This window comes from Hyla sarda, chromosome 2 (genome assembly GCF_029499605.1).
Source record: "Hyla sarda isolate aHylSar1 chromosome 2, aHylSar1.hap1, whole genome shotgun sequence".
Lineage (NCBI taxonomy): Eukaryota > Metazoa > Chordata > Amphibia > Anura > Hylidae > Hyla > Hyla sarda.
This window is the reverse complement of record NC_079190.1, coordinates 92961904-92988247: the sequence shown is the minus strand read 5'-3', so window position 1 is coordinate 92988247 and position 26344 is coordinate 92961904. Positions and strand designations below refer to the sequence as shown.

General features: G+C 44.1%; 1 protein-coding gene across 5 annotated transcripts in view; it reads right to left on the bottom strand.

The window, feature by feature from the left end:
- Window positions 1-3517, bottom strand: part of KIF5A (kinesin family member 5A) — a 158867-nt gene extending 155350 nt beyond the window's left edge. For 4 of the 5 annotated variants that reach the window (XM_056562563.1, XM_056562564.1, XM_056562565.1 and 1 more), the window contains exon 1: window positions 2916-3517. In XM_056562563.1, the coding sequence (XP_056418538.1) occupies window positions 2916-3041 (126 nt within the window). In that variant the 5' untranslated portion in view covers window positions 3042-3517. The remainder of the gene's footprint in view (window positions 1-2915) is intronic. The other variant, XM_056562568.1, reaches the window with a different exon arrangement.
- Window positions 3518-26344: the final 22827 nt, after the last annotated feature.

The following is a 26344-nucleotide window of genomic DNA, read 5'->3' as shown; positions in this document are numbered from 1 at the left end:
TGCTATGGCCTACTGACCTTGGGCAGGTCACATTCTCACCATAGACCCAATTCATCAGTATAGTCACATCTGTCTATATCAATGTATCCCAACTAGAATGCCTCCAGCTGTTGCAAAACTACAACTCCCAGCATGCCCGGACAGCCTTCGGCTGTCCGGGCATGCTGGGGGTTGTAGTTTTGCAACAGCTGGGTTGGGAAACACTGGTCCTAAATAGTGTTATATATATATATAGGCGATGCAGCTGTACAGGGACATTATTACTATATCCAGTATTACACATCAGTAACAGTGAGGTCATACATTGTCAGGGAAGTGACCTCATGTCTCCACCCTATAGATGCATTTATACAAGATGAGGATGATGAGGGTGAGGGTGATGATGATGGTGGTGAGTGTGATGTATATGGTGATGATGGTGAGTGTGATGATGATGGTGGTGAGTGTGATGATGATGGTGGTGAGGGTGATGATGATGGTGGTGAGTGTGATGATGATGGTGGTGAGGGTGATGATGATGGTGGTGAGTGTGATGATGATGGTGGTGAGTGTGATGATGATGAGGAGGATGATGATGGTGGTTTTGATGAGGGTGATGATGATGGTGGTGAGTGTGATGATGATGATGGTGAGGGAGATGATGATGGTGGTGAGTGTGATGATGATGAGGGTGATGATGATGGTGGTTTTGATGATGATGATGGTGAGGGTGATGATGATGGTGGTGAGTGTGATGATGATGATGAGGGTGATGATGATGGTGGTTTTGATGATGATGGTGAGGGTGATGATGGTGAGGGTGGTGATGATGATTGTGAGTGTGATGTTGAAGGTGATGAGGGTGATGATGATGATGGTGAGGGTGATGATGATTGTGGTGAGTGTGATGATGATGATGGTGAGGGTGATGATGGTGGTGAGTGTGATGATGATGTGGTGGTGATGATGATGATAGTAAGGGTGATGATGGTGGTGAGTGTGATGATGATGTGGTGGTGATGATGATGGCGATGAGGGTGATGATGATGGTGGTGGTGGTGATGATGATGATGAGGGTGATGATGATGATGATGTGGGTGATGATGATGATGGTGAGGGTGAGGGTAATGATGGTGAGGGTGATGATTGTGGTGGTGATGATGATGATGAGGGTGATGATGATGAGGGTGATGATGATGGTGAGGGTGATAATGATTGTGGTGAGTGTGATGATGATGGTGGTGGTGATGATGGTGGTGGTGATGATGATGATGGGGATGAGGGTGATGATGATGATGGTGGTGAGGGTGATGATGATGGTGGTGGTGGTGATGATGATGATGATGATGGGGATGAGGGTGAGGGTGATGATGGGGATGAGGGTGATGATGGTGAGGGTGATGATGATGATGGTGGGGATGAGGGTGAGGGTGATGATGATTGTGGTGAGGGTGATGATGATGGTGGTGAGTGTGATGATGATGGTGGTGAGTGTGATGATGATGAGGAGGATGATGATGGTGGTTTTGATGAGGGTGATGATGATGGTGGTGAGTGTGATGATGATGATGGTGAGGGAGATGATGATGGTGGTGAGTGTGATGATGATGAGGGTGATGATGATGGTGGTTTTGATGATGATGATGGTGAGGGTGATGATGATGGTGGTGAGTGTGATGATGATGATGAGGGTGATGATGATGGTGGTTTTGATGATGATGGTGAGGGTGATGATGGTGAGGGTGGTGATGATGATTGTGAGTGTGATGTTGAAGGTGATGAGGGTGATGATGATGATGGTGAGGGTGATGATGATTGTGGTGAGTGTGATGATGATGATGGTGAGGGTGATGATGGTGGTGAGTGTGATGATGATGTGGTGGTGATGATGATGATAGTAAGGGTGATGATGGTGGTGAGTGTGATGATGATGTGGTGGTGATGATGATGGCGATGAGGGTGATGATGATGGTGGTGGTGGTGATGATGATGATGAGGGTGATGATGATGATGATGTGGGTGATGATGATGATGGTGAGGGTGAGGGTAATGATGGTGAGGGTGATGATTGTGGTGGTGATGATGATGATGAGGGTGATGATGATGAGGGTGATGATGATGGTGAGGGTGATAATGATTGTGGTGAGTGTGATGATGATGGTGGTGGTGATGATGGTGGTGGTGATGATGATGATGGGGATGAGGGTGATGATGATGATGGTGGTGAGGGTGATGATGATGGTGGTGGTGGTGATGATGATGATGATGATGGGGATGAGGGTGAGGGTGATGATGGGGATGAGGGTGATGATGGTGAGGGTGATGATGATGATGGTGGGGATGAGGGTGAGGGTGATGATGATTGTGGTGAGGGTGATGATGGTGAGGGTGATGATGATGATGGTGGTGATGATGATGATGGGGATGACGGTGAGGGTGAGGATGATGATGATGGTGAGGGTGGTTTTGATGATGATATCGCCGCAGGATGAAGCCATGATCACTGGAATAGTGACAGGGAAATAGTGACAAGCTGGGGATGAAAGGGTGGTGGTGAGCAAGGAGAGCAGCAAGGGGGCGCTGTTTCAAGCCTTACATGACAGTGGAGGAAAGATGAACAACACATATGATCAGATACTATGTATGAAATAGAAAGGAATATATAATATATATATATATATATATATATATATATATATATATATATATCTGTCATATATAGTAACACAGTGTATCTAGTCAGCTATGTAGATGCCCATTGCTGTGCCCCCAAGATTATATAAGGGTCTGGGATAAGGGTCAGGACTGCAGCACACTGCAGAGCAGGTAGGTGCACAGGGAGGTAGGTGGCCACCATGGTCCTGATGCTGTGTGATGTGGAGGGCACTGCCACACCCTGCCCGGTCACAATGCCCATCACAATAGCTGTCACTCACCCCGACCACCACGCAGTCGTCGCCCTGGAAGACGGGCAGGTACTTGTCTCCTCTCTGCACCTCCGACTGATTCAGGGGGCGAAACCTGCAGAGGACCTTGATGCTGCACTCGTTGTTCTCGGCCATGATGGAGGATGCGGAGCTGTGTACGGTAGCGGGTAGGAGGTCAGATCCCGGGGTGCCGATCACTGGGGAGCCGGAGGATTATGGATGCTGTCCTGGAGACTGGAGGAAGGGGCTGCACATGGACGGGGCTGGCTGCGATGTCCAGCCGGAGGGCAGCTCTCATCTGCAGGCTCCGTGCCCTGCCTGTGTCCCGGTGCTCCGGGCGGGGTCTCGGGAGGGACGGATGGGCAGGGATGCGGCGCGGTCCTCTCGGTCTTGCAGACTGATGCAGCCTGGGATCCGCTCTGGAGGCTGGAGAGGCGGGTCACGTGATCGGCCGGGAAGGCAGAGGATGCAGCTCTATGGAGGGACGCCAGGCAGCAGGCTGCTGTGATAAATGCCACTGGGGTGGGCACCGGGGGGTTCAGGTGGTAAGGAGGAGGAATAATGTGGGGGGAATGATCTGCAGGAGGGGGCTGATGTGAGAGTAATGCTCTGCAGGTGAGGGTGATGTGCTGCACAAGGGGCCTGATTGGTGGAGCGCCCTATAAGGAGGAGGATGCTCTGCACATGGGCACTGATGGTCTGCAGGAGGGAATGAGTGCTGGAGCTAGTTCACATTAAGAGGCTGCAACCGTGCAGTTTGTGACGTGGATTTTTATGCAGCTTTTTTTTTTTTTTTTTTTTTTTTTTTTTTAACAATAGGGGAAATCTGCAGCGATTCCTGGCAAAGACTTTCTGACGTGGTGCGGTTTATTTATTTTTCAGCATCATTTGGACAGTCAAAGCTTTTTCCCATTGAACTCAATGAGAGGTGGATTTCCATGCAGAAACGCTCTGATGGGGAGATTCTACATCCAGATCAGCTCAGATTGTAATACAGTCAAAGCTTTTTCCCATTGAACTCTATGAGAGGTGCTGGGGAGATTCTACATCCAGATCAGCTCAGATTGTAATACAGTCAAAGCTTTTTCCCATTGAACTCAATGAGAGGTGCTGGGGAGATTCTACATCCAGATCAGCTCAGATTGTAATACAGTCAAAACTTTTTCCATTTGAACTCAATGAGAGGTGGATTTCCATGCAGAAACGCTCTGATGGGGAGATTCTACATTCAGATCAGCTCAGATTGTAATACAGCCAAAGCTTTTTCCCATTGAACTCAATGAGAGGTTCTGGGGAGATTCTACATCCAGATCAGCTCAGGTTGTAATACAGTCAAAGCTTTTTCCCATTGAACTCAATGAGAGGTTCTGGGGAGATTCTACATCCAGATCAGCTCAGATTGTAATACAGTCAAAGCTTTTTCCCATTGAACTCAATGAGAGGTGCTGGGGAGATTCTACATCCAGATCAGCTCAGATTGTAATACAGTCAAAGCTTTTTCCCATTGAACTCAATGAGAGGTGCTGGGGAGATTCTACATCCAGATCAGCTCAGATTGTAATACAGTCAAAACTTTTTCCATTTGAACTCAATGAGAGGTGGATTTCCATGCAGAAACGCTCTGATGGGGAGATTCTACATTCAGATCAGCTCAGATTGTAATACAGCCAAAGCTTTTTCCCATTGAACTCAATGAGAGGTTCTGGGGAGATTCTACATCCAGATCAGCTCAGGTTGTAATACAGTCAAAGCTTTTTCCCATTGAACTCAATGAGAGGTTCTGTGGAGATTCTACATCCAGATCAGCTCAGATTGTAATACAGTCAAAGCTTTTTCCTATTGAACTCAATGAGAGGTGAATTTCCATGCAGAAATGCTCTGATGGGGAGATTCTACATCCAGATCAGCTCAGATTGTAATACAGCCAAAGCTTTTTCCCATTGAACTCAATGAGAGGTTCTGGGGAGAGATCCTGCATCCAGACCAGCTCAGATGTTAACATCTGAGCTGATCTGGATGCAGAATCTCTTCCCAGAACCTCTCATTGAGTTCAATGGGAAAAAGCTTTAACTGTCCAAATGATGCTGAAAAATAAATAAACCACACCACATCAGAAAGTCTTTGCCAGGAATCGCTGCAGATTTCTCCCATTGAAAAAAAAATTTCTGCATAAAAATCCACATCACACACTGCAAGGTTGCAGCCTCTTAATAGGTGGCAGCTATGCACACGGAATCTAGGGGTTCTATTAGGCTGAGTTTCCACTTGTTTTTTTTTTTCTGGCAGTTTTTGAGCCAAAGCCAGAAATGTATTCGAAAGCAATAGGACATATAAAGGAAGGGCTTCTACTTCTCCTCCCTTATGAATCCACTTCTGACTTTGGCTCAAAAACTGCAGTGGCAGTATTCCAAAAGCTCAACTCACCCATTCAAACGGAGGCAGCAAGATACGTCACATCACAGTCGAGCGATGGTACAGCGGGGAGGCAGTGGATGAAATGCTCGACCATGACTCGACTGTGATGTGACATGTCTCGCTGCCTCCGTTTGAATGAGTGAGTTGCTCCATATCTTTCCTTCAGTGTTTTCAGTGTACATTTTTCCTTTTGTAATACGGTTGTTTAAAATGTTTTGAATATTTTATAAAGAAAACGGTTCCTGAAAATCCCACCACGAGGGTTCCATTTACCTACTGGGACACTAACCAGTCTTGCAGCAACATCAGGCTTGTCCATGAGTCATGGACAAGAGATAAGTCATTGACAAGGCTTCATGAGCAGACGCACCAATCACCTCCCACCACCATAAGGGAGGGACACGCCCCCTTCCCCTGAGAGGATTTCTAACACTGTGAGATAATGAAAAGAGGGATTTTATAATAAATATAGCTGATAGATGCATACAAATTAGATGTGCAAGGTACTGAGTAACATATTCGTGTTTGTTTGTTTTTTGTGGGATCTGACATGTACGCTTTAAAGTGGACCTGTCAGCAATGTAAGGGAAGTAAGGGAATGGCTGTATAAAGTAAGGGAATGGCTTTATAGGGTTTTTGGAGGAGATTTATCAAAACCTGTCCAGAGGAAAAGTTGCCAAGTTGCCCATAGCAACCAATCAGATCGTTTGTTTCATTTTTCAAAGGCCTTTTCAAAAATGAAAGAAGTGATCTGATTGGTTGCTATGGGCAACTCAGCAACTTTTCCTCTGGACAGGTTTTGATAAATCTCCCCCTTTGACCCTAAATCTGTACTTATCTCTCATTAGATAATTGACACCTTCAACGCCAAGTAATCAGAGTATAAAAATATATGCAATTTAGGCTTTGGAGTCGACTGGATGCACTCCTCTGGTTCTAGAATCCAGCACAGTTCTGCCCTTAAGTTATGCATTCCCCTCTGTACACTGCTCACCTTCTCTACCCCCTGACGGACAGGAGAGGGACTCACTGGTGAAGAGGCTGAACTATGCCGGGCTGGGACAGCCCAGTGGACTCCAGAGCCTAATATGCATATCCTCTTAAATGGGCACCGTCAGATACAAAAACTTTTGATATGTTGTAAAGCAATTGCTTTCATTAGAAAATTTTCAGTATTTCATACTGAAAAAAGCCAGTCAAACAACTGCACCCCCCCCCCCCCCCCCCGCCTGCTTGGACACATACTAGTCCTGCTTTGTCCATGCGTCATCACCTATGTCATGGACACACTTCCTTGATTGACAGCTGTGAGCACAGGGCTCACAGCTGGAGAAAAATTCCTCCCACTGTCAGCTTGTGTCCCGCTACTGTCAGTGAGGACATGCTGGGAGTTGTAGTTTTGCTAATGCTAGGGGAGATGTGAGCAGACAGCATACTGAGGGAGGAGGCGGAGACCTGCACAGTGAGGCCACGCCCCCTCCGTTTGAGAGGAATTCAGACTAGTGAGCTAAATTAAAAGTGAAATAAAAAAATAAAGGTGCTAGACACATAAAAATTAGATGTACATGGTCAGGATTAGGTACTGAGTGATATATTTAAAAAAAAAATTTTTGTTTGATCTGACGGGTACGCTTCAAATTTGATATCTCTGCGCTGAAGGGGTCATTTAAATAATAAGAGGTATCTAGGGTCAAAAGCCCTATAAAGTCATGACCTTACTTACCTTAAAAAGTGTGTACTGTATAAAGATCATATTGTTCCTTCTTCCAGAGAAGCCTAGAGATTACATATTAAGAAGAAGGATGTGAAGAAGGATAACTTCATCTTCATGCTTCAGAATGGTCACAAAAACTTCCTCCCTCAGGGGCTTGTATACAGAGATAATGGGTACAAGATGAAGGATAAGGTAGGTGATTTTATAAGTCTGGCACACGCCATCAACTTCAGAAAAGGTACAGGTTGCTTTTATACCATAACACCTATCCAACCAGTGCACACCAAGTTACATGGGAATAGCAAGAATGTTAATATCTTAACCTCTTAATGGGGTACTCCGGTGAAAACCTTTTTTCTTTTAAATCAACTGGTGCCAGAAAGTTAAACAGATTTGTAAATTACTTCTATTAAAAAATCTTAATCCTTCCTGTACTTATTAGCTGCTGAATACTACAGAGGAAATTCTTTTCTTTATGGAATTCTCTCTGATGACATCACGAGCACAGTGCTCTTTGCTGATGTCATTATAATAAAAATAACTCATTATTTATTGTTGTCCTTAGTGGGATTTGAACCCAAGACCACAGCACTGCAAGGCAGCAATGCTAACCACTGAGCCACCATGTCTCTAAAATGGACTGAGATGTCAGCAGAGAGCACTGTCATCAGTGTTCCAAAAAGAAAGGAATTTCCTCTGTAGCATTCAGCAGCTAATAAGTACTGGAAGGATTAAGATTTTTTAATAGAAGTAATTTACAAATATGTTTAACTTTCTGGCACCAGTTGATTTTAAAGAAAACAGGTTTTCACCGGAGTACCCCTTTAAGGACCCAGCCAATTTTCAGTGTAGGACCCGGCCATTTTTTGCACATCTGACCACTGTCACTTTAAGCATTACTAACTCTGGGATGCTTTTACCTTTCATTCTGATTCCGAGATAGTTTTTTCGTGACATATTCTACTTTATGTTAGTGGTCAAATTTTGTCCACACCCCGGAAGAAGCCTTAATTGGTGAAACGTTGGGTGGCGAGTGGCTGTAGCGCCGTACTCCTTGCTCCACTTGGTAAAGTATTTTGTTATCTCTGTCCAGTTTTGGTTTTGCCCTACCTATAATGCTCTATTGATCCCCTGGGGTTTTTTGTCTGCTCTATGATTGTTGTGCTCACCTGTGGTCCGAGCACACTTGCTGGATCCGACCTTAATATTTAATATACAATATATGAGCAGCAGTCTTTTTCACTAAACCCACGGGAGCCAAAATCTTTTATGCACTAATTATTTAACCCTTTTCCTGGCAGACAAGCGTAGCCCCAGTTTCTCTCTCAGCATTTTTGGATTTATGATTGTTACTATATATGTATTTTTTAATTATTTAAAATGTCTTGTCATTTTGGATTCATGTCAATAAAGTATACTTTGTGATATTTATGTCCTGTTTGACGCCTTTCTTTATGAATTTAATCTTTGTCCATACTTGCATCATTTCTTGGTGAAAAATTCCAAAATTTGATGAAAAAATTGAAAATTTTGCATTTTTTTTTTACTTTGAAGCTCTCTGCTTATAAGGAAAATGAATATTCCAAATAAATGATATATTGATTCACATATACAATATGTCTATTTTATGTTTGCATCATAAAGTTGACATGTTTTTACTTTTGGAAGACATCAGAGGGCTTCAAAGTATAGCAGCAATTTTCCAATTTTTCACAAAATTTTCAAAATCAAAATTTTTCAGGGACCAGTTCAGTTTTGAAGTGGATTTGAAGGGCCTTCATATTAGAAATACCCCACAAATGACCCTATTATAAAAACTTCACCCCTCAAAGTATTCAAAATGACATTCAAAAGGTTTGTTAACCCTTTAGGTGTTTCACAGGAATAGGAACAAATTGAAGGAGAAAATTCAAAATCTTCATTTTTTACACTGGCATGTTCTTGTAGACCCAATTTTTGAATTTTTACAAGGGGTAAAATGAGAGAAATCTTCCTAAAATGTGTAACCCAATTTCTCTCGAGTAAGGAAATATCTCATATGTGTATGTCAAGTGTTCGGCGGGTGCACTAGAGGGGTCAGAAGGGAAGGAGCGACAGTGGGATTTTGGAGAGTGAGTTTTTCTGAAACGGTTTTTGGGGGGCATGTCACATTTAAGAAGCCCCTATGGTGCTAGAACAGCAAAAAAGAAAAAAAATTATAAAACACATGGCATACTATTTTGGAAACTACACCCCTCAAGGAATGTAACAAGGGGTACAGTGAGCCTTAAAGGACATCTGCAGCACTGGTACTTAAAAAAAAATGTTTACCTCATCTGATAGCTCATTAAAAGACCTTTCCAAAGATACCTCATTTGTCCAAAACAGTCCAGCCGTTCTCTGGTAATTGCCACCTGTATCAGTAAGCAGCCATGTTATAAAGACTACATTTCCCATGACCCCCTGCGCCTGCTTCCTGTGAGCTGCTGCTCTCTCCCCTCCTCTCCACCCAAGGAAATTATAATAAATTATAATAAAGTGACGCCCACAGCTCCTTCCCTTGTGGTTATCCCCTCCCATCCTCACCACATGTTCTCCCCTGTCCAATAGGAGAGCCGGCTGCGGCTGCCTGGAAAACAGCTTACATAGCTATAATGTACAGTGTGGAGTTGCAGGGGTGCCTCCAGCTGTTGCAAAACTGTAAGGGCATGCTGGGAGTTGTAGTTTTGCAACAGCTGGAGGTGCTCTGGTTAGGAAACACTGATAGATTATGGTGCAACATTTAGGGACTGAGGACAGGGGGACAATGTGGACTTATGGACCTCTCAGCAGCAGTGACCCACAGGAATGCTATGCTTTCTCTCAGCAGCACACTGCTGTAAACTTTATTCCAAGAGGGCAGTGAGAAAAGGGACACACACAGTACAATAGCTAACATGGTTGTGAGAGGCAGGCACATAAAGGGTTTCTGCCTTCACTGACAGCAGCACACTTTAGCACCCGGGCAGATGTCACCACGGAGACCGAGGGGGGAGGAGGGGGGAGCCAGCCATGCTGAAGCTGATTGCAGGCACAGGCTCTGTTTCTGCTCACATCCAAACGGCTCAGCTTACAGCCCTGAAACTCCCCTACTGTGCGCTCAGCCAATTAGAGCAGAGCACATAACAGCCTAATGAATATGTATGAGGTTGGAGGATCTGCAGGGGCGTCGACCTAGCTGACAGCCCCATAGGGAATAACAGGTAGACGCTACTCACATTAGAGCCCCAGGCCGCAACTTCCTGTGACAGCAAAGCAGCTAAACTGTGCAGAAAAGGTAATGGAGCACAATTAGTAAGTTGCATAACTTCTTATTTAATGATATTAGAGCACTACTTCATTAGTACTGCAGTTGTCCTTTTAACAGGTGTTTGACGAATTTTCGTTAAAGTCGGACGTGTAAATTATATTCTTTTTCACTAAAATGCTAGTTTCCCCCCAAACTTGAAATTTATACAAGGGGTAATAGGAGAAAACGCCCCCCAAAATGTGTAACCCCATCTCTTCTGAGTATGGAAATACCCCATGTGTGGACGTCAAGTGCTCTGCTGGAGCACTACAATGCTCAGAAGAGAAGGAGTCACATATGGGATTTTAGAGAGTGAGTTTTTCTGAAATGGTTTTTGGGGGGCATGTCACATTTAAGAAGCCCCTATGGTGCTAGAACAGCAAAAAAAAAAAAAAAAACACATGGCATACTATTTTGGAAACTACACCCCTCAAGAAACGTAAAAAGGGATACAGTGATACATCCCAAAGGTGCTTGACAACTAAAATGCTGTTTTTTCCCCAAATTTTACATTTTTACAAGGGGTAATAGGAGAAAATCACCAACCAAAATTTGTAACCTCATTTCTTCTGAGTATGGAAATACCCCATGTGTGGACATCAAGTGCTCTGCTGGCGAACTACAATGCTCAGAAGAGAAGGAGCGCCATTGAGCTTTTGGAAGGAAAATTTGTTTGGAATGGTAGTCAGGGGCCAAGTGCGTTTACAAAGTCCCCCGTGGTGCCAGAACAGTGGACCCCCCCCACATGTGACCCCATTTTGGAAACTACACCCCCCACAGAATGTAATAAGGGGTGCAGTGAGTATTTACACTCCACTGTCGTTTGACAGATCTTTGGAACAGTGGGCTGTGCAAATGAAAAACTGTTCCAAAAATCTGTCAGACACCTGTGGGGTGTAAATGCTCACTGTACCCCTGATTACATTACGTGAGGGGTGTAGTGGGGTCACATGGGGGGGCATTGTTCTGTAACTATGGGGCTTTGTAAACACACGTTGCCTTCAATTCCGGACAAATTTTCTCTTCAAAAGCCCAATGGCGCTCCTTTTCTTCTGAGCATTGTAGTGCACCCGCAGAGCACTTTACATCCACATATGGGGTATGGTCTTACTCAGAAGAAATGGGGTTACAAATTTTGGGGGGCTTTTTTCCTATTTTCCCTTGTGAAAATGAAAAATTTAAGGTAACACCAGCATTTTTAGTGATTTTTTTTTTCATTTTCCCATCCAACTTTGAAGAATTTTCATTAAACACCTGTGGGGTGTTAAGGCTCACTATACCCCTTGTTACGTTCTGTGAGGGGTGTAGTTTCTAAAATGGGGTCACATGTGGGTATTTCTTTTTTGCGTTTATGTCAGAACCGCTGTAAAATCAGCCACCCCTGTGCAAATCACCAATTTAGGCCTCAAATGTACATAGTGCAATCTCACTACTGAGCCTTGTTGTGCGCTTGCAGAGCATTTTACGCCCACACATGGGGTATTTCCATACTCAGGAGAAATTGTGTTACAAATTTTGGGGGTCTTTTTTTCCTTTTACCTCTTGTGAAAATAAAAAGTATGGGGCAACACCAGCATGTTAGTGTAAATTTTTTTTTTTTTTTTTACACTAAAAGGCTGGTGTAGCCCCCAACTTTTCCTTTTCATAAGGGATAAAAGGAGAAAAGCCCCCAAAAATTGTAGTGCAATTTCTCCCAAATACGGAAATACCCCATATGTGGCCCTAAACAGTTTCCTTGAAATACGACAGGGCTCCGAAGTGAGAGAGCGCCATGCGCATTTGAGGACTAAATTAGGGATTGCATAGGGGTGGACATAGTGGTATTCTACGGCAGTGATTCCCAAACAGGGTGCTTCCAGCTGTTGCTAAACTCCCAGCATGCCTGGACAGTCAGTGGCTGTCTGGAAATGCTGGGAGTTGTTTTGCAACAGCTGGAGGCTCCGTTTTGGAAACACTGCCATACAATACGTTTTTCATTTTTATTGGGGGGGGGGGGGCAGTGTAAGGGAGTGCATATGTACTGTTTTACCCTGTATTATGTGTTAGTGTAGTGTTTTTAGGGTACATTTGCACTGGCGGAGGTTTACAGTGAGTTTCCCGCTAGGAGTTTGCGCTGCGGCGAAAAATTTGCCGCAGCTCAAACTTGAAGCAGAAAACGTACTGTAAACCTGCCCGTGTGAATGTACCCTGTACATTTACATTGAGGGGGCGCAAACCTCCAGCTGTTTCAAAACTACAACTCACGCATGTACTGACAGACCGTGCATGCTGGGAGTTGTACTTTTGCAACAGCTGGAGGCACACTGGTTGGAAAACCTTCAGTTAGATTCTGTTGCCTAACTCAGTATTTTCCAACCAGTGTGCCTCCAGAGTGATGTCACTCATCGGCGCCTGTACTGTGGAGGGGAGAAGACGCGGCCCCTGCTGCTGAGGACATTTCTGTGTGGGATATCAGGTGAGCATCACTCTATTTTATTTTAAACCCTGTCTATATCTATGGGGAAGGGGGGGGTAACTCTGCTTATACCTATGGGGAGGGGGGGGGGGGTAACTCTGCCTATACTTATGGGGAAGATGGGGGTAACTGTGCCTAGTGTTGAGCGGCATAGGCCATATTCGAATTCGCGAATATTCGCGAATATATGGACGAATATTCGTCATATATTCGCGAATATTCGCATATTCGTTATATTCTCGTTTTATTTTCGCGTGTGCGAAAATACGTGTACGCGAAAATTAACATATGCGAATTTTCGCATATGCGAAAATTAGCATATGCTAATTTTCGCATATGCGAATTTACGCACGCCAGTCTTACACAGTAGTATTACAGCCTTCTTTACACCACACAAGCTGGAAGCAGAGAGGGGTGATCACTGTGATGTGTACTGTGAAGAAAAAAAAAAAAAAAACGAATATTCGTAATTACGAATATACAGCGCTATATTCGCGAATTCGCGAATATGCGATATTCGCGAATAATATTCGAATTGCGAATATTCGCAAGCAACACTAACTGTGCCTATACCTATGGGGAAAGGGGGGGGTGAACTCTGCCTATACCTATAGGGAAAAGTGTGTGGGGGGGGAACTCTGCCTATACTTATGGGTAACGGGTAACTCTGCCTATGAGGAAATATATATATATATATATATATATATATATATATATACCGTATATACGCATGCGCGCAGCATGAGTTTGTGCTTTAGAGTGCACACCCTAATGCAATAGGCTGTGCACACCTATGAGTACACCCCTAAGTGGAAATGTCCAAATTGGGCCCAAAGTGTCAATATTTTTTGTGGCCACCATTATTTTTCAGCATTGCCTTAAAGAGTACCTGTCACCTAACTAAACTTTTAATTTATTGTTCATTATGTAATTATAAGACACTTTGCTATTTACTTGCTGTTAAAATTCTCAACCTTTATATGTTTTTAATGTGATTGAAAAAACGGCCACAAGGTGGCTCTGTTCTGTTCCCTGCACAAGTCAAACAGTTAGTTTGGTCTCCTCCCGGCCTGGCAAGAGACCAAACTCAGGAAGTCCGTGTGGGGCATGGTGGGGCACAACTGTCACAGGCTTCAGTGACGTTGCTCCTGCTGGGGAACGCCCCCTTTCTCCCACCTGGAGCGCACACAATATGAGCAAGGGGAAAGGTATGAACAGAGATTTTTAAAGCTCTGAATTTTTTTTTCAGGGCAGGAGGGGTGTTAGGAGAAGTTAGGGAATATAATCTGAGTTAGTTTAGAAAATTTGGTTTGATGACAGGTACGCTTTAAGCCTTTTGGGCATGAAGTTCACCAGAGCTTCACAGGTTGTCACTTGAGTCCTCGTCCACTCCTCCGATGGGGATCATGCTCTGCTTTAGTATATGACAGTACATGTTGGCATTCATAGTTCCCTCAATGAACTGTAGCTCCCCAGTGCCAGCAGCACTTATACAGACCCAGACTATGACAGTCCCACCACCATGCTTGACTGTAGGTAAGGCACACTCATCTTTGTATTCTTCACCTGGTGGCCGCCACACAAGCTTGACACCATCTGAACCAAATAGGTTAATCTTAGTCTCATCAGACCACAGGACATGGTTACATTAATCCATGGGTCCAATTTAGACATTTCCACTAAGGTGCACTCACTTTTGTTTCCAAGGCTTTGACATTAGTGGCTGTATGGTGAATCATTTTGAGGGGACACAACATAAAACACTGTTATACAGGAGGTGCACTCACTCACATGAAAAGATGGAATAAAATAGTTACAAAAATGTGGACTCTCATATGTGAGATACTGTAGTGGCCAAGTGCTTTTCAGACAAGGGCTATGTAATGGTCTTTATATATATATATATATATATATATATAAATCTTGCTTCTTATCTTCCCAACAGTGATCATCATTGCCCAGAATTTAGATCCGTGTCTATATATAAAATACAGGAACGATATCATCCAAGCTGATCTCTTTGGATTTCTTAAACAGCTCATTTTCAGATTTTGGTTGAGATGACAACAGGCTTTGTTTGCTATGCTGATATCACCACTGTCTACAGCTGTTTTTTTCCAACCAGGGTGCCTCCAGCTGTTGCAAAACTACAACTCCCAGCATTCCTGGACAGCCTTCGGCAGGGTATGTTGGGCGTTGTAGTTTTGCAACAGCTGGAGGCACCCTGGTTGGGAAAGATATGGTCTACAGTGTACAAAGAATACGTGTGTACGTATGGTAAATGGTGGTATAATTTGGCTTTCACTGCCTGCAGGGCAAATGATGGGAATTCACTGTTCCCCACAGGCCTCCAATTTAACTGATTCAGTTACATCACTTCCCAAAAATAGTTCCTGTGTCTGCTGATGACACTGGTGAGACCAGTAACAGGGAATTTGATACCTGAATCCTTCCTGCTCATGAAGATATATAATATAGAAGAGCAGCCACATTACTATCACATGGATACCGGAGAGGAAGGGCTATCACAGTATACAGATGTCAGTATACAGATGTCTCTAAAGTGACTTGTATTTACTAACGGTGCCATGGCGAACAGGAGCAAGAAATGTATTTTTACTCATTAAAGCTACTATACTGCATCAATAGTTGTGAGGGATCTTGTTGGTTCTTACATTACAGCTCGTACAAGGGAGACAACGAGCTCACCTCCATGGCACATATATGTCGATACTGTCGAAATGATAAGTCAGTGTATACGTGCATGGATAGGCATGGGCCCCATTGACTTTAAGGGAATGAACATAGTCACCTAGTAAGTACTTTCGACTGATTTCCCAAACAGCATTATCTGCTACACTTTTGAATCTGAGTCAGTACACATACATGTTTAGGAAATAACCAAAACATAGTTCATATATTTATACTTTGGCATCCCAAAGTTTGCCTATATATATATATATATACGTGCCATGAACGGCACAGATATGATGCATACGGGCATGGAGAGGCACAGGTCCTATTGACTTTAATGGCCTGAATGTAATCAATTGGTAACTACTTTTGAGGGATTTGGCTGCCATATATCGTACCCGACCTATGTCGTACCCTTTCCATTTCAATTAGGTGATTAGTTAGCTAGTGACTCCAGTTGGCTCCTTTTCCCCACTATATCCAGTTTTTGAACCACATAGAACATTGCAGCAAAACCCTGTTTTTAGTCCGGTTAAAATACTGAGTACAGTGGGAAAATGAACCTACCAGTCTATAGCTCACTCCGGTCACCTCATTGAAATGAATGGGGTACGGCAGGGATATGACAGGAGACAGTTTTAAAATTCCACTGCCGAATATGGATGCTGTATGCCCCAGCATACAGGTTGAGTTTTAGGCTATCAACAATAAAGAAGAAAGAAATGAGGAGCATACACCTGGGTCCTGCGGCAGTGTTCAATTTATTTTCAGGCCAAGCATGAAAGGAACATCGGTCCGCGGCACAATCGCAGAGCGGAGAACGCAGGAGCTGACACCGGGTAACACGAGTTTTAGGCTATGTTTACACAGCAGAATTTCAGAGCGGAATTCTGCAGGACTATTCCGCTTGGAAATACTGCTGCAGAAGAGTCCCATTAACCTGTATGGGGAATGTCATGCCACACCCCTCGTGACATCACGCCACACCCTCCCATTCAGGATGCGTGACATGACGTCATGAGGGGGCTTGGCCGACCCCTGCAGCGCGCGCACACATCGTTCGGAACTAAATGTTCCGAACGCTGGCCAATGGAGTACCCCTTTAAAGGCTCCATTAAAAAAAATTCACCACTACCTTACACAAAAAGAATGATGTAAATATGATTGTTGATATTAGACCAGTAAGCTTAAAGGGGTATTCTGGAATGTTTTTTTTTATTTGACTATGTTACAGGGGCTGTAAAGTTAGTGTAGATCATAATATAGTGTCTGTACCTGTGTGTGACGGTGGTCTCACAATTGTTCTGTGATTTTTGACCCTACATTTATTTTTAACAGAATACAAAATGACTGTTGTCTTGACGGTTTTAATCGGTTGCAGTGTGGCTCAAGAAATTACACCACTAGTCAGGTGTTCAGAGTGAGCCTGTTTATACTTCAATGGGTAGAGTGACCACTCAGTGGGAGATCATTTTTCAAGTATTTTCAACAGCTGGAGGCACCCTGGTTAGAAAACACTGATCTATTGCATTGAACCTAGCACCGGTGTGTTTCAATGTTGGGGTGGTTGATGTATGGGAGGAAGAAAAATGAAAGGGGTTCTCCGGTGCTTACACATCTTATCCCCTATCCAAAGGATAGGGCATAAGATGCCTGATCGCGGGAGTCCCGCAGCTGGGGACGCCCGTGATCATGCACGCGGCACCTCGTTTGTAATCAGTCACTGGAGCATGTTCGCTCCGGGTCTGATTATGGGCGACTACAGGGCCGGAGGCGTGTGACGTCACGCCTCCAACCCCGTGTGATGTCACGCTCCGCCCCTCAATGCAAGCCTACGGGAGGGGGCGTGACAGCTATCATGCCCCCTCCAATAGGCTTGCATTGAGGGGCGGAGCGTGACATCACACGGGGGCGGAGGCGTGACGTCACACGCCTCCGGCCCTGTAGTCGCCCGTAATCAGACCCGGAGCGAACACGCTCCGGGGACTGATTACAAACGGGGTGCCGCGTGCATGATCACGGGTGTCCCCAGCTGCGGGACTCCCGCGATCAGGCATCTTATCCCCTATCCTTTGGATAGGGGATAAGATGTGTAAGCACCGGAGAACCCCTTTAAATCACACTTACAAAGAAGGAACTATGGGATTTGTAGTTTGAGAGAATGAACTCCAACAGGAAATACCCAGTTAACAAAAAGATAGCCTCAGCATTATTGTAATCTCACAACATAATTATTTAGCTCCAAGGCAAGCATGGATCCTTCCTAAGCATGGCTATAACTGTCTCACAGCTAAGTACTAAAATCACTTAATGGTGGAATGCCCCTTTAACATTCATTGTGCAATGCCAAGCAGCTGCTTCTAAGGCCAGCAAGGACATAATACTTTGGTTTTATAAAGCACTGATGCGGCCTCACCTGGAATATGCTGTTCAGTTTTGGGCACCAGTTCATAGAAAGGATGTACTAGATATGGAAAAGGTAAACAGGCGCGCCATAAAAATAATATGGGGCAATGAACATATTAGCTATGAGAAACAATTAAAATAATTACATTTGTTTAGTCTTAAGAAGAGACCTTTAAAGGGGTATTCCAGGAAAAAAAAAATTATATATCAACTGGCTCCAGAAAGTTAAACAGATCTATAAATTACTTATATTAAAAAATCTTAATCCTTCTAATAATTATCAGCTGCTGAAGTTGAGTTGTTGTTTTCTGTCTTGAAACAGTGCTCTCTGCTGACATCTCTGCTTGTCTTGGGAACTGCACACAGTAGAAGAGGTTTGCTATGGGGATTTGCTTCTACTCTGAACAGTTCCCGAGACAGGTGTCATCAGAGAGCACTTAGACAGAAAAAACAACTCAACTTCAGCAGCTCATAAGTACTGAAAGGATTAAGATTTTTTAATAGAAGGAATTTACAAATCTGTTTAACTTTCTGGAGCCAGTTAATACATATAAAAAAAAGTTTTTTCCTGGATAACCCCTTTAAGGGGGCACATGATCAACTTATTTAGGTATATAAATGGAGCATAAAAAAAAATATGGGGAAACCCCTGCTTGTAGAAAATAAAGGCTTAGTCTGGGGGGACAAGCCTGCGTTTCCATAAGAGCTGTGAATTTATGGAACAGTCTACCTCAGGAACTGGTCACAGCAAAAACAGTTGAGGGCTTCAAAGCAGGTTTAGATACATTGCTAGACAAAATAATATTGATGCATAAGTAAAAAAAATTTTTAATCATCTCCCCCTTATCGTCCCAAACTCCTTCCCTTTACCTCCTTGGTTAAACTTGATGGACATGTCTTTTTTTTCAACCGTACTATGTAACTATATTGTAGGGGCATTTTGTATTAAAAAAAAAAAAGCACCAAGACAACAGTTACAGTTACAGAAAAACAACAGAAAAACTGAAAAAGTAAAAATAAAATCTAACACAACTAGATACCAGTATCAGTATTAAAATAGTGATATACAGTGATCCCTCAACTTACAATGGCCTCAACATACAATAGTTTCAACATGCAATGGTCTTTTCTGGACCATCGTAAGTTGAAACCAGACTCAACATACAATGCTACAGACAGTCCAGATCTGTGAAACGTGTCAATGGCCGGAAGAACCGACCAATCAAAATGGGCATTCACTGGTAAAACCCCTGTATTACTGAAGCGTATGCACTGACTGGTGTCTGGTAGCGCCCCCTACAGTACAGGGAGGTATTACATGTTCTGTACACTTTACCTGTACCAGGGTTAGATGCTCCTTTGGACACCAGGTGAGGGCGACTCCATTACTTTTTTTAACTTATAGGACCCTGAAGAAGCTCCTGTCCTCTACATAGACCAGTGTTTCCCAAGCACGGTGGCCCCAGCTGTTACAAAACTACAACTCCCAGCATGCCCGGACAGCCTTTGGCTGTCCGGGCATGCTGGGAGTTGTAGTTTTGCAACAGCTGGAGGCTCCCTGCTTGGGAAACACTGACATAGACAGTGATTTACAGTTCCCCGCAGATCTTTCTTACTTTTATATGTAAAGATTTGCTTTATCTATATTAGTTATCTACTTATTTTTCTTTAATCCTCACTTTTCTTCTTCTTTTTGGATGACATTTTGGGGCTTCAGAACCAATTACCAGATTTCCATAGAGTTCTGGTCTCAACATACAATGGTTTCAGCGTACAATGGTCGTCCCAGAACCAATTAATATTGTAACTTGAGGGACCACTGTATACAGATATGTATTGCAACACCACCCTAAACCCTATACTTGTACAGGTACATAGGAAATAGACATATAGGGGGAGATTTATCAAAACCTGTGCAGAGGAAGAGTGGTGCAGTTGCCCATAGCAACCAATCAGATTGCTTCTTTCATTTTCCACAGGCCTCTTTAGAGGCCTGTGGAAAATGAAAGAAGCGATCTGATTGGTTGCTATGGGCAACTGCACCACTCTTCCTCTGCACAGGTTTTGATAAATCTCCCCCATAGTCCTTCAAAATGTGATGAAAAAAAATCAACAACCATGTACACCAAATATGCGATCAGTTTAGCTCGAATTTTTCACAATTTTCTATATTTCTATATCACATATATATCTATTTTATATAAAATCGCGCACCCAAATGCGCAAATAATAAATCTCTATATCTCTATATTAATCATTCTCATATACATTCATACCCTCATAAGCCTTTATTTCATGTCTTGGTACATAACAGCAATTTTCAAAAATATACATATTTACGTACCCAGATGCGCAAATAATAAATTTACATAAACCAAATCTCATACACATCCATATCACCAGAACCCTCCATTCTATGCCTTGGTACATATTACAAATGGACCTATAAATGTATCTATTAAATGGAAAGCACGCACACTCAGATGCGCAAATAATAACATCGATCTGAATATTTATAGTTTACATACAGAGTTTCTTTCATCAATTCCTGTATTTTATTCTCATCGAGGGAAATTTATCAAAACCTGTGCAAAGGAAAAGTTTCCCAGTTTCCCATAGCAACCAATCAGATCACTTCTTTCATTTTTCAGAGGCCTTGTTAAAAATGAAAGAAGCGATCTGATTGGTTGCTATGGGCAACTGGGCAACTTTTCCTCTGGACAGGTTTTGATAAATCTCCCCCATCATCTTTATCTCCTCGATCTCGTACAATTTGTCCCTTCATTTGTGAATAATATCCTTACATCTAGAGATGAGCGAACTTGCAGTAAATTCGATTCGTCACAAACTTCTCGGCTCGGCAGTTAATGACTTTTCCTGCATAAATTAGTTCAGCTTTCCGGTGCTCCGGCGGGCTGGAAAAGGTGGATACAGTCCTAGGAGACTCTTTCCTAGGAATGGATCCACCTTTTCCAGCCCACCGGAGCACCTGAAGGCTGAACTAATTTACGCAGGATAAGTCATCAACTGCTGAGCTGAGAAGTTCGTGACGAATCGAATTTACTGTAAGTTCGCTCATCTCTTCTTACATCTATAGAGCAAGAAAGAAAAGCGATTCTAACTAGAAACATACACACTCACGGGTATAGCTATATTTATCTATATATATATATATATATATATACATATATATATATATATATATATAGCTACATATATTATAAAATACAAAGTGGAACTCTTATAGGACAGATTGCCCAGCAGCAGGGTCAAAACAAGCAAACCCGACACTGCATCTGAGCATCGCACGTTCAAACAAGTACAGTGATCCCTCAACTTACAATGGCCTCAACATACAATAGTTTCAACATACAATGTTTTTTTCTGGACCATCGTAACTTGAAAACAGACTCAACATACAATGCTACAGACAGTCCAGATCTGTGAAATGTGACACAACTGGAGGAACTGACCAATCAGAATGGACATTTTACTGGTATATCACCTCTATTACTGAATGCATGCACCATTTTGATGTCTGGTAGCGCCCCCTACAGTACAGGGAGGAACTAAAAGTTATGTACTACTCCTTACCTGTGCCAGGGTTAGCTGCTCCTTTGGACACCAAGTAAGGGCGGCTCCATTTGGGACACTGTGTGTACTGTATAGGACCCTGAAGAAGCTCCTGTCCTCTACATAAACCATTGTTTCCCAACCAGGGTGCCTCCAGCTGTTGCAAAAATACAACTCCAAGCATGCCCGGACAGCCGTTGGCTATCCGGGCATGCTGGGAGTTGTAGTTTTGCAACAGCTGGAGGCACCCTGGTTGGGAAACACTGACATAGACAGTGATTTACAGCTCCCAGCAGATCTTTTTTTTTTTTTATCTGTATTAGTTATCTACTTATTATTCTTTAATCCTCACTTTTTCCTATTTTTGGATGACATTTTTGGTGGCTTCAGAACCAAATAATATATAACCAGGTGACCAATATAAGTACTGGGTGCAAGAGGTGCCTAAAATATAACTTTTAATAATCCAATTAAAAGTTTAAAGCAATTAAAGTGTATAATGTGCTTGTGTTTTATGTATTAAATTCCGATTCGAAAATAATGAAGAGCTGTTAAGAAAAATAGGTCAAGGGTGCTATATTAGTGGCAAAAAGCACTCCTAGACCCCCTCAGAGCACCTGTTAAGAATTGCTCTTTGGGTAATACTCCCTTCTTGATCACTTTTTCTACTGATCAAGTCACCCTCACCCGACGCGTTTCTATCACTTATTATTAAGTGAAGTCATCAGGGGTGCTAAACAGAGTCACAAGAGTAACTTTAAAAAGACAGATACATTTAGTTCAAATACTGTCATGCATGCTCTTATACTTAAGAGGACCGTATGGGTCACCTGAAGCCTCTTTACCAGCGAGGATCCCACTATTATCCTCGAGCTGGCACCCGGTTTGAGGACTTCTAAGAAGTAAAGTCAGCAGCGCGCACTACCGCAATGGCGGTAAGACCGGCTGACATCCAGCCCTGCGCGCTTCAGAACCAATTACCAGGTTTCCATAGAGTTCTGGTCTCAACATACAATGGTCTCAACATACAATGGTCGTCCTGGAACCAATTAATATTGCAACTTGAGGGACCACTGTATACCACAACTAAAGTCTGAACGAGACACATCCCGACAGCATACTGTGAAGTAACTAATCAAATCAAATAAAAAACCAGAATGAATAAAAATGTTCTCACCTGCTTGTTACACAACCATTCTAAAAATATTACAGATGAATATTCATATTTTCATATATTCAAATAGCGCACCGCTATAGTTACAAAACAAACTCCCCAATACACATTGATCCTAAAGAGCTTCCCAGCTTTATATAAATTAGTAGCATATGAAGTGTATAATGATTCGATGTTCAAATGTTTTTATATCCTGATGTTTTAAAAATGATTCAAGTTATAATGCTATATCGCTATAACATTACAAACAGCACTATGTTTGTATATGGCAAAGCGCTGTCAATAATGGATGTGTCAAATTACCGCATTGAGATGCGCCTGTCTGCCAACCAGGGCTGTGGAGTCGGTAGATACCGTATTTTTCGCCATATAAGACGCACTTTTTCTTCCCCAAAACTGGGGGGAAAAAGTTGGTGCGTCTTATACGGCGAATACACCCCTATCGCGGCGGTCCCTGCGGCCATCAACGGCCGGGACCCGCGGCTAATACAGGACATCACCGATCGCGGTGATGCCCTGTATTAACCCTTCAGATGCGGCGATCAAAGCTGTTCGGGACCGCCGCGGTTAGTGTCACTTTCCCTTCAGACGCGGCGGTCCCGAACAGCCCGACTGAATAGCCGGGTTAGTGCTTACAGGACACCGGGAGGGACCTTACCTGCCTCCTCGGTGTCTTCTCCGTTCAGGGATCCCCTGTATGGCCGGCGCTCTCTTTCCTCGTCATCACGTCGTCGCGTACGTGCGTCGGCGTGCGTAATGACGGCGACGGAGAGCAAGGATACCCGGCCGGCAGCAGAGACGTTTCGGAGCAACGGGGACACGGGGACAGTGATGGAGCGACATCCAGGGCAGCGGTGACGGGTCCGGAGCGGCGGACACATGAGTATTACCTCCTATGCAGTGGTCTTCAATCTGCGGACCTCCATATGTTGCAAAACTACAACTCCCAGCATGCCCGGACAGCCAACGGCTGTCCGGGCATGCTGGGAGTTGTAGTTTTGCAACATCTGAAGGTCTGCAGGTTGAAGACCACTATTGGGTTCAAAATCTTTATTTTTTTAGATTTTGCACCTATACACCGGTGCGTCCTATAGGACGAAAAATACGGTAAATGTTCCGACTTCTCAGTTTTTTGTACTTCCGACTCCAATTCCGACTCGCCGACTCCTCTGTATTAATATGCAAATGTATTTTATACATTCCTTGAAGGAAAGAAAGGCAACATACATGTCACAAAGATATCAGTGACTACAGCACTGATGGGACACAGTCAAGAGAATACACAATGATATAAGTGACTAACAGGCAGGGCCGGACTGGAATCAAAAATAGGCCAGGGCATTCTAGAATAAGCAGCCCATTTTTTTGGTGGAGGTCCAAATGCTGGGACCCCCACCAATAACCTTGGTTCATGTGGCTCTCCTGCTATTGTAAAGCTAAAACTCCCCTCATGTCTGTAGAATATGTTGTATTTGAAGAGAAAAGTAAAGACCAGCCTAGCGCCTAGTGTGTTACCACAAATAACGAAGGAATGATGAAGTAGAGGCAGGTGGGCACAGGTTGCCCGTAGGTAATGGGTGTTCACCTGGAGCGAGTGGAAAACTCGTGTATCAACCCACCAAGCAGGGTAACAATGCTGGAGACAGCTGCCGAGCCAAGGGTTCAGGAAAGGGCTTGCCAAACCTGGAGAAAGTTCCATGCAGGGGCGGACATATCACTTGTTCAGCCGGTTCAGCTGCACAGGGGCCCAGCATGTTAGGGGGCCCCCCCTAGTAGCCCAGGTCACAGCCTGGGCCTCACAGTCTGGGCCCCTGCAGGGCCCCCTGCCAGTACTTCATACTATATGCTGCAGCAACAGGTCCCGGACCTGCCGCTGACAGCAGTAATTTACCTGATGAGGAGACTGAGGATGGAGTGCATGGGGTGTATGGGGTGATGAGGAGACTGAGGATGGAGTGCATGGGGTGTATGCGGTGATGAGGAGACTGAGGATGGAGTGCATGGGGTGATGAGGAGACTGAAGATGGAGTGCATGGGGTGATGAGGAGACTGAGGATTGAGTGCATGGGGTGTATGGGGTGATGAGGAGACTGAGGATTGAGTGCATGGGGTGTATGGGGTGATGAGGAGACTGAGGATGGAGTGCATGGGATGATGAGGAGACTGAGGATGGAGTGCATGGGGTGTATGGGGGTGATGAGGAGACTGAGGATGGAGTGCATGGGGTGATGAGGAGACTGAGGATGGAGTGCATGGGGTGATGAGGAGACTGAGGATGGAGTGCATGGGGTGTATGGGGTGATCAGGAGACTGAGGATGGAGTGCATGGGGTGTATGGGGTGATGAGGAGACTGAGGATGGGGTGCATGGGGTGATGAGGAGACTGAGGATGGGGTGGGTGAGGTGTATGGGGTGATGAGGAGACTGAAGATGGGGTGTGTGGGGTGATGAGGAGACCGAGGATGGGTTGTGTGGGGTGTATGGGGTGATGAGACTGAAGATGGGGTGCGTGGGGTGTATGGGGGTGATGAGACTGAGGATGGGGTGCGTGGGGTGTATGGGGTGATAAGGAGACTGAGGATGGGGTATATGGGGGTGATGAGGAGACCGAGGATGGGTTGTGTCGGGTGTATGGGGTGATGAGACTGAGGATGGGGTGCATGGGGTGATGATTAGACTGAGAATGGGTTGTGTGGGGTGTATGGGGGAGATGAGGAGACTGAGGATGGGTTGCATGGGGTGATGAGGAGATTGAGGATGGAGTGCGTGGGGTGTATGGGGTGATTCAGTGGTGTATCGTGGTTGGCAGTATTATATTAATAGAGTACAGTGGTTGGCAGTATTATATTCAGGGGTACAGTATTTGGCAGTATTATATTCGGGGGTACAGTGGTTGGCAGTATTATATTCAGGGGTACAGTGGTTGGCAGTATTATATTCAGGAGTACAGTGGTTGGCAGTATTATATTCAGGGGTACAGTGGTTGGCAGTATTCAGTGGTGTATCGTGGTTGACAGTATTATATTCAGGGGTACAGTGGTGGGCAGTATTATATTCAGGAGTACAGTGGTTGGCAGTATTCAGGGGGTACAGTGGTTGGCAGTATTATATTCAGGGGTACAGTATTTGGCAGTATTATATTCGGGGGTACAGTGGTTGGCAGTGTTATATTCAGGGGTACAGTGGTTGGCAGTATTCAGGGAGTACAGTGGTTGGCAGTATTATATTCAGGGGGTACAGTATTTGGCAAGGTTATAATGATTATTGTCATCATACAGAGGATGAGGATCTACTGACAAATTAAGGAACCAATGATGTCCAGGTGTCAGACTCTGCAGAGAAGATGGAAGAAATCCTGGTGTCTGGACCAGAGGAAGAAGAAAAGTAAAGACAACAGAGAAGACGTCACTCAGGTCAGTGATATCATTGTGTATTTTCCTAACTGTCCCATCAGAGCTGTAGTCACTGATATCATTGTGTAGTCTCCTGACTGTCCCATCAGCTGTAGTCACTTCAGACATGATGGGAGTTGCAGCTTTCCAACATCTCGGGAGCCACTTGAACCAAGGTGATTGGTGGGGGTCCCATGAGTCAGACCCCCACCATAAAAATGGGCTGTTTATTTTAAAATGCCTGGGCCTATTTTTGGTCCCAGTCTGGCCCTGCCTGTAAGTCACTTCTATCACTAATGATAAGAAGC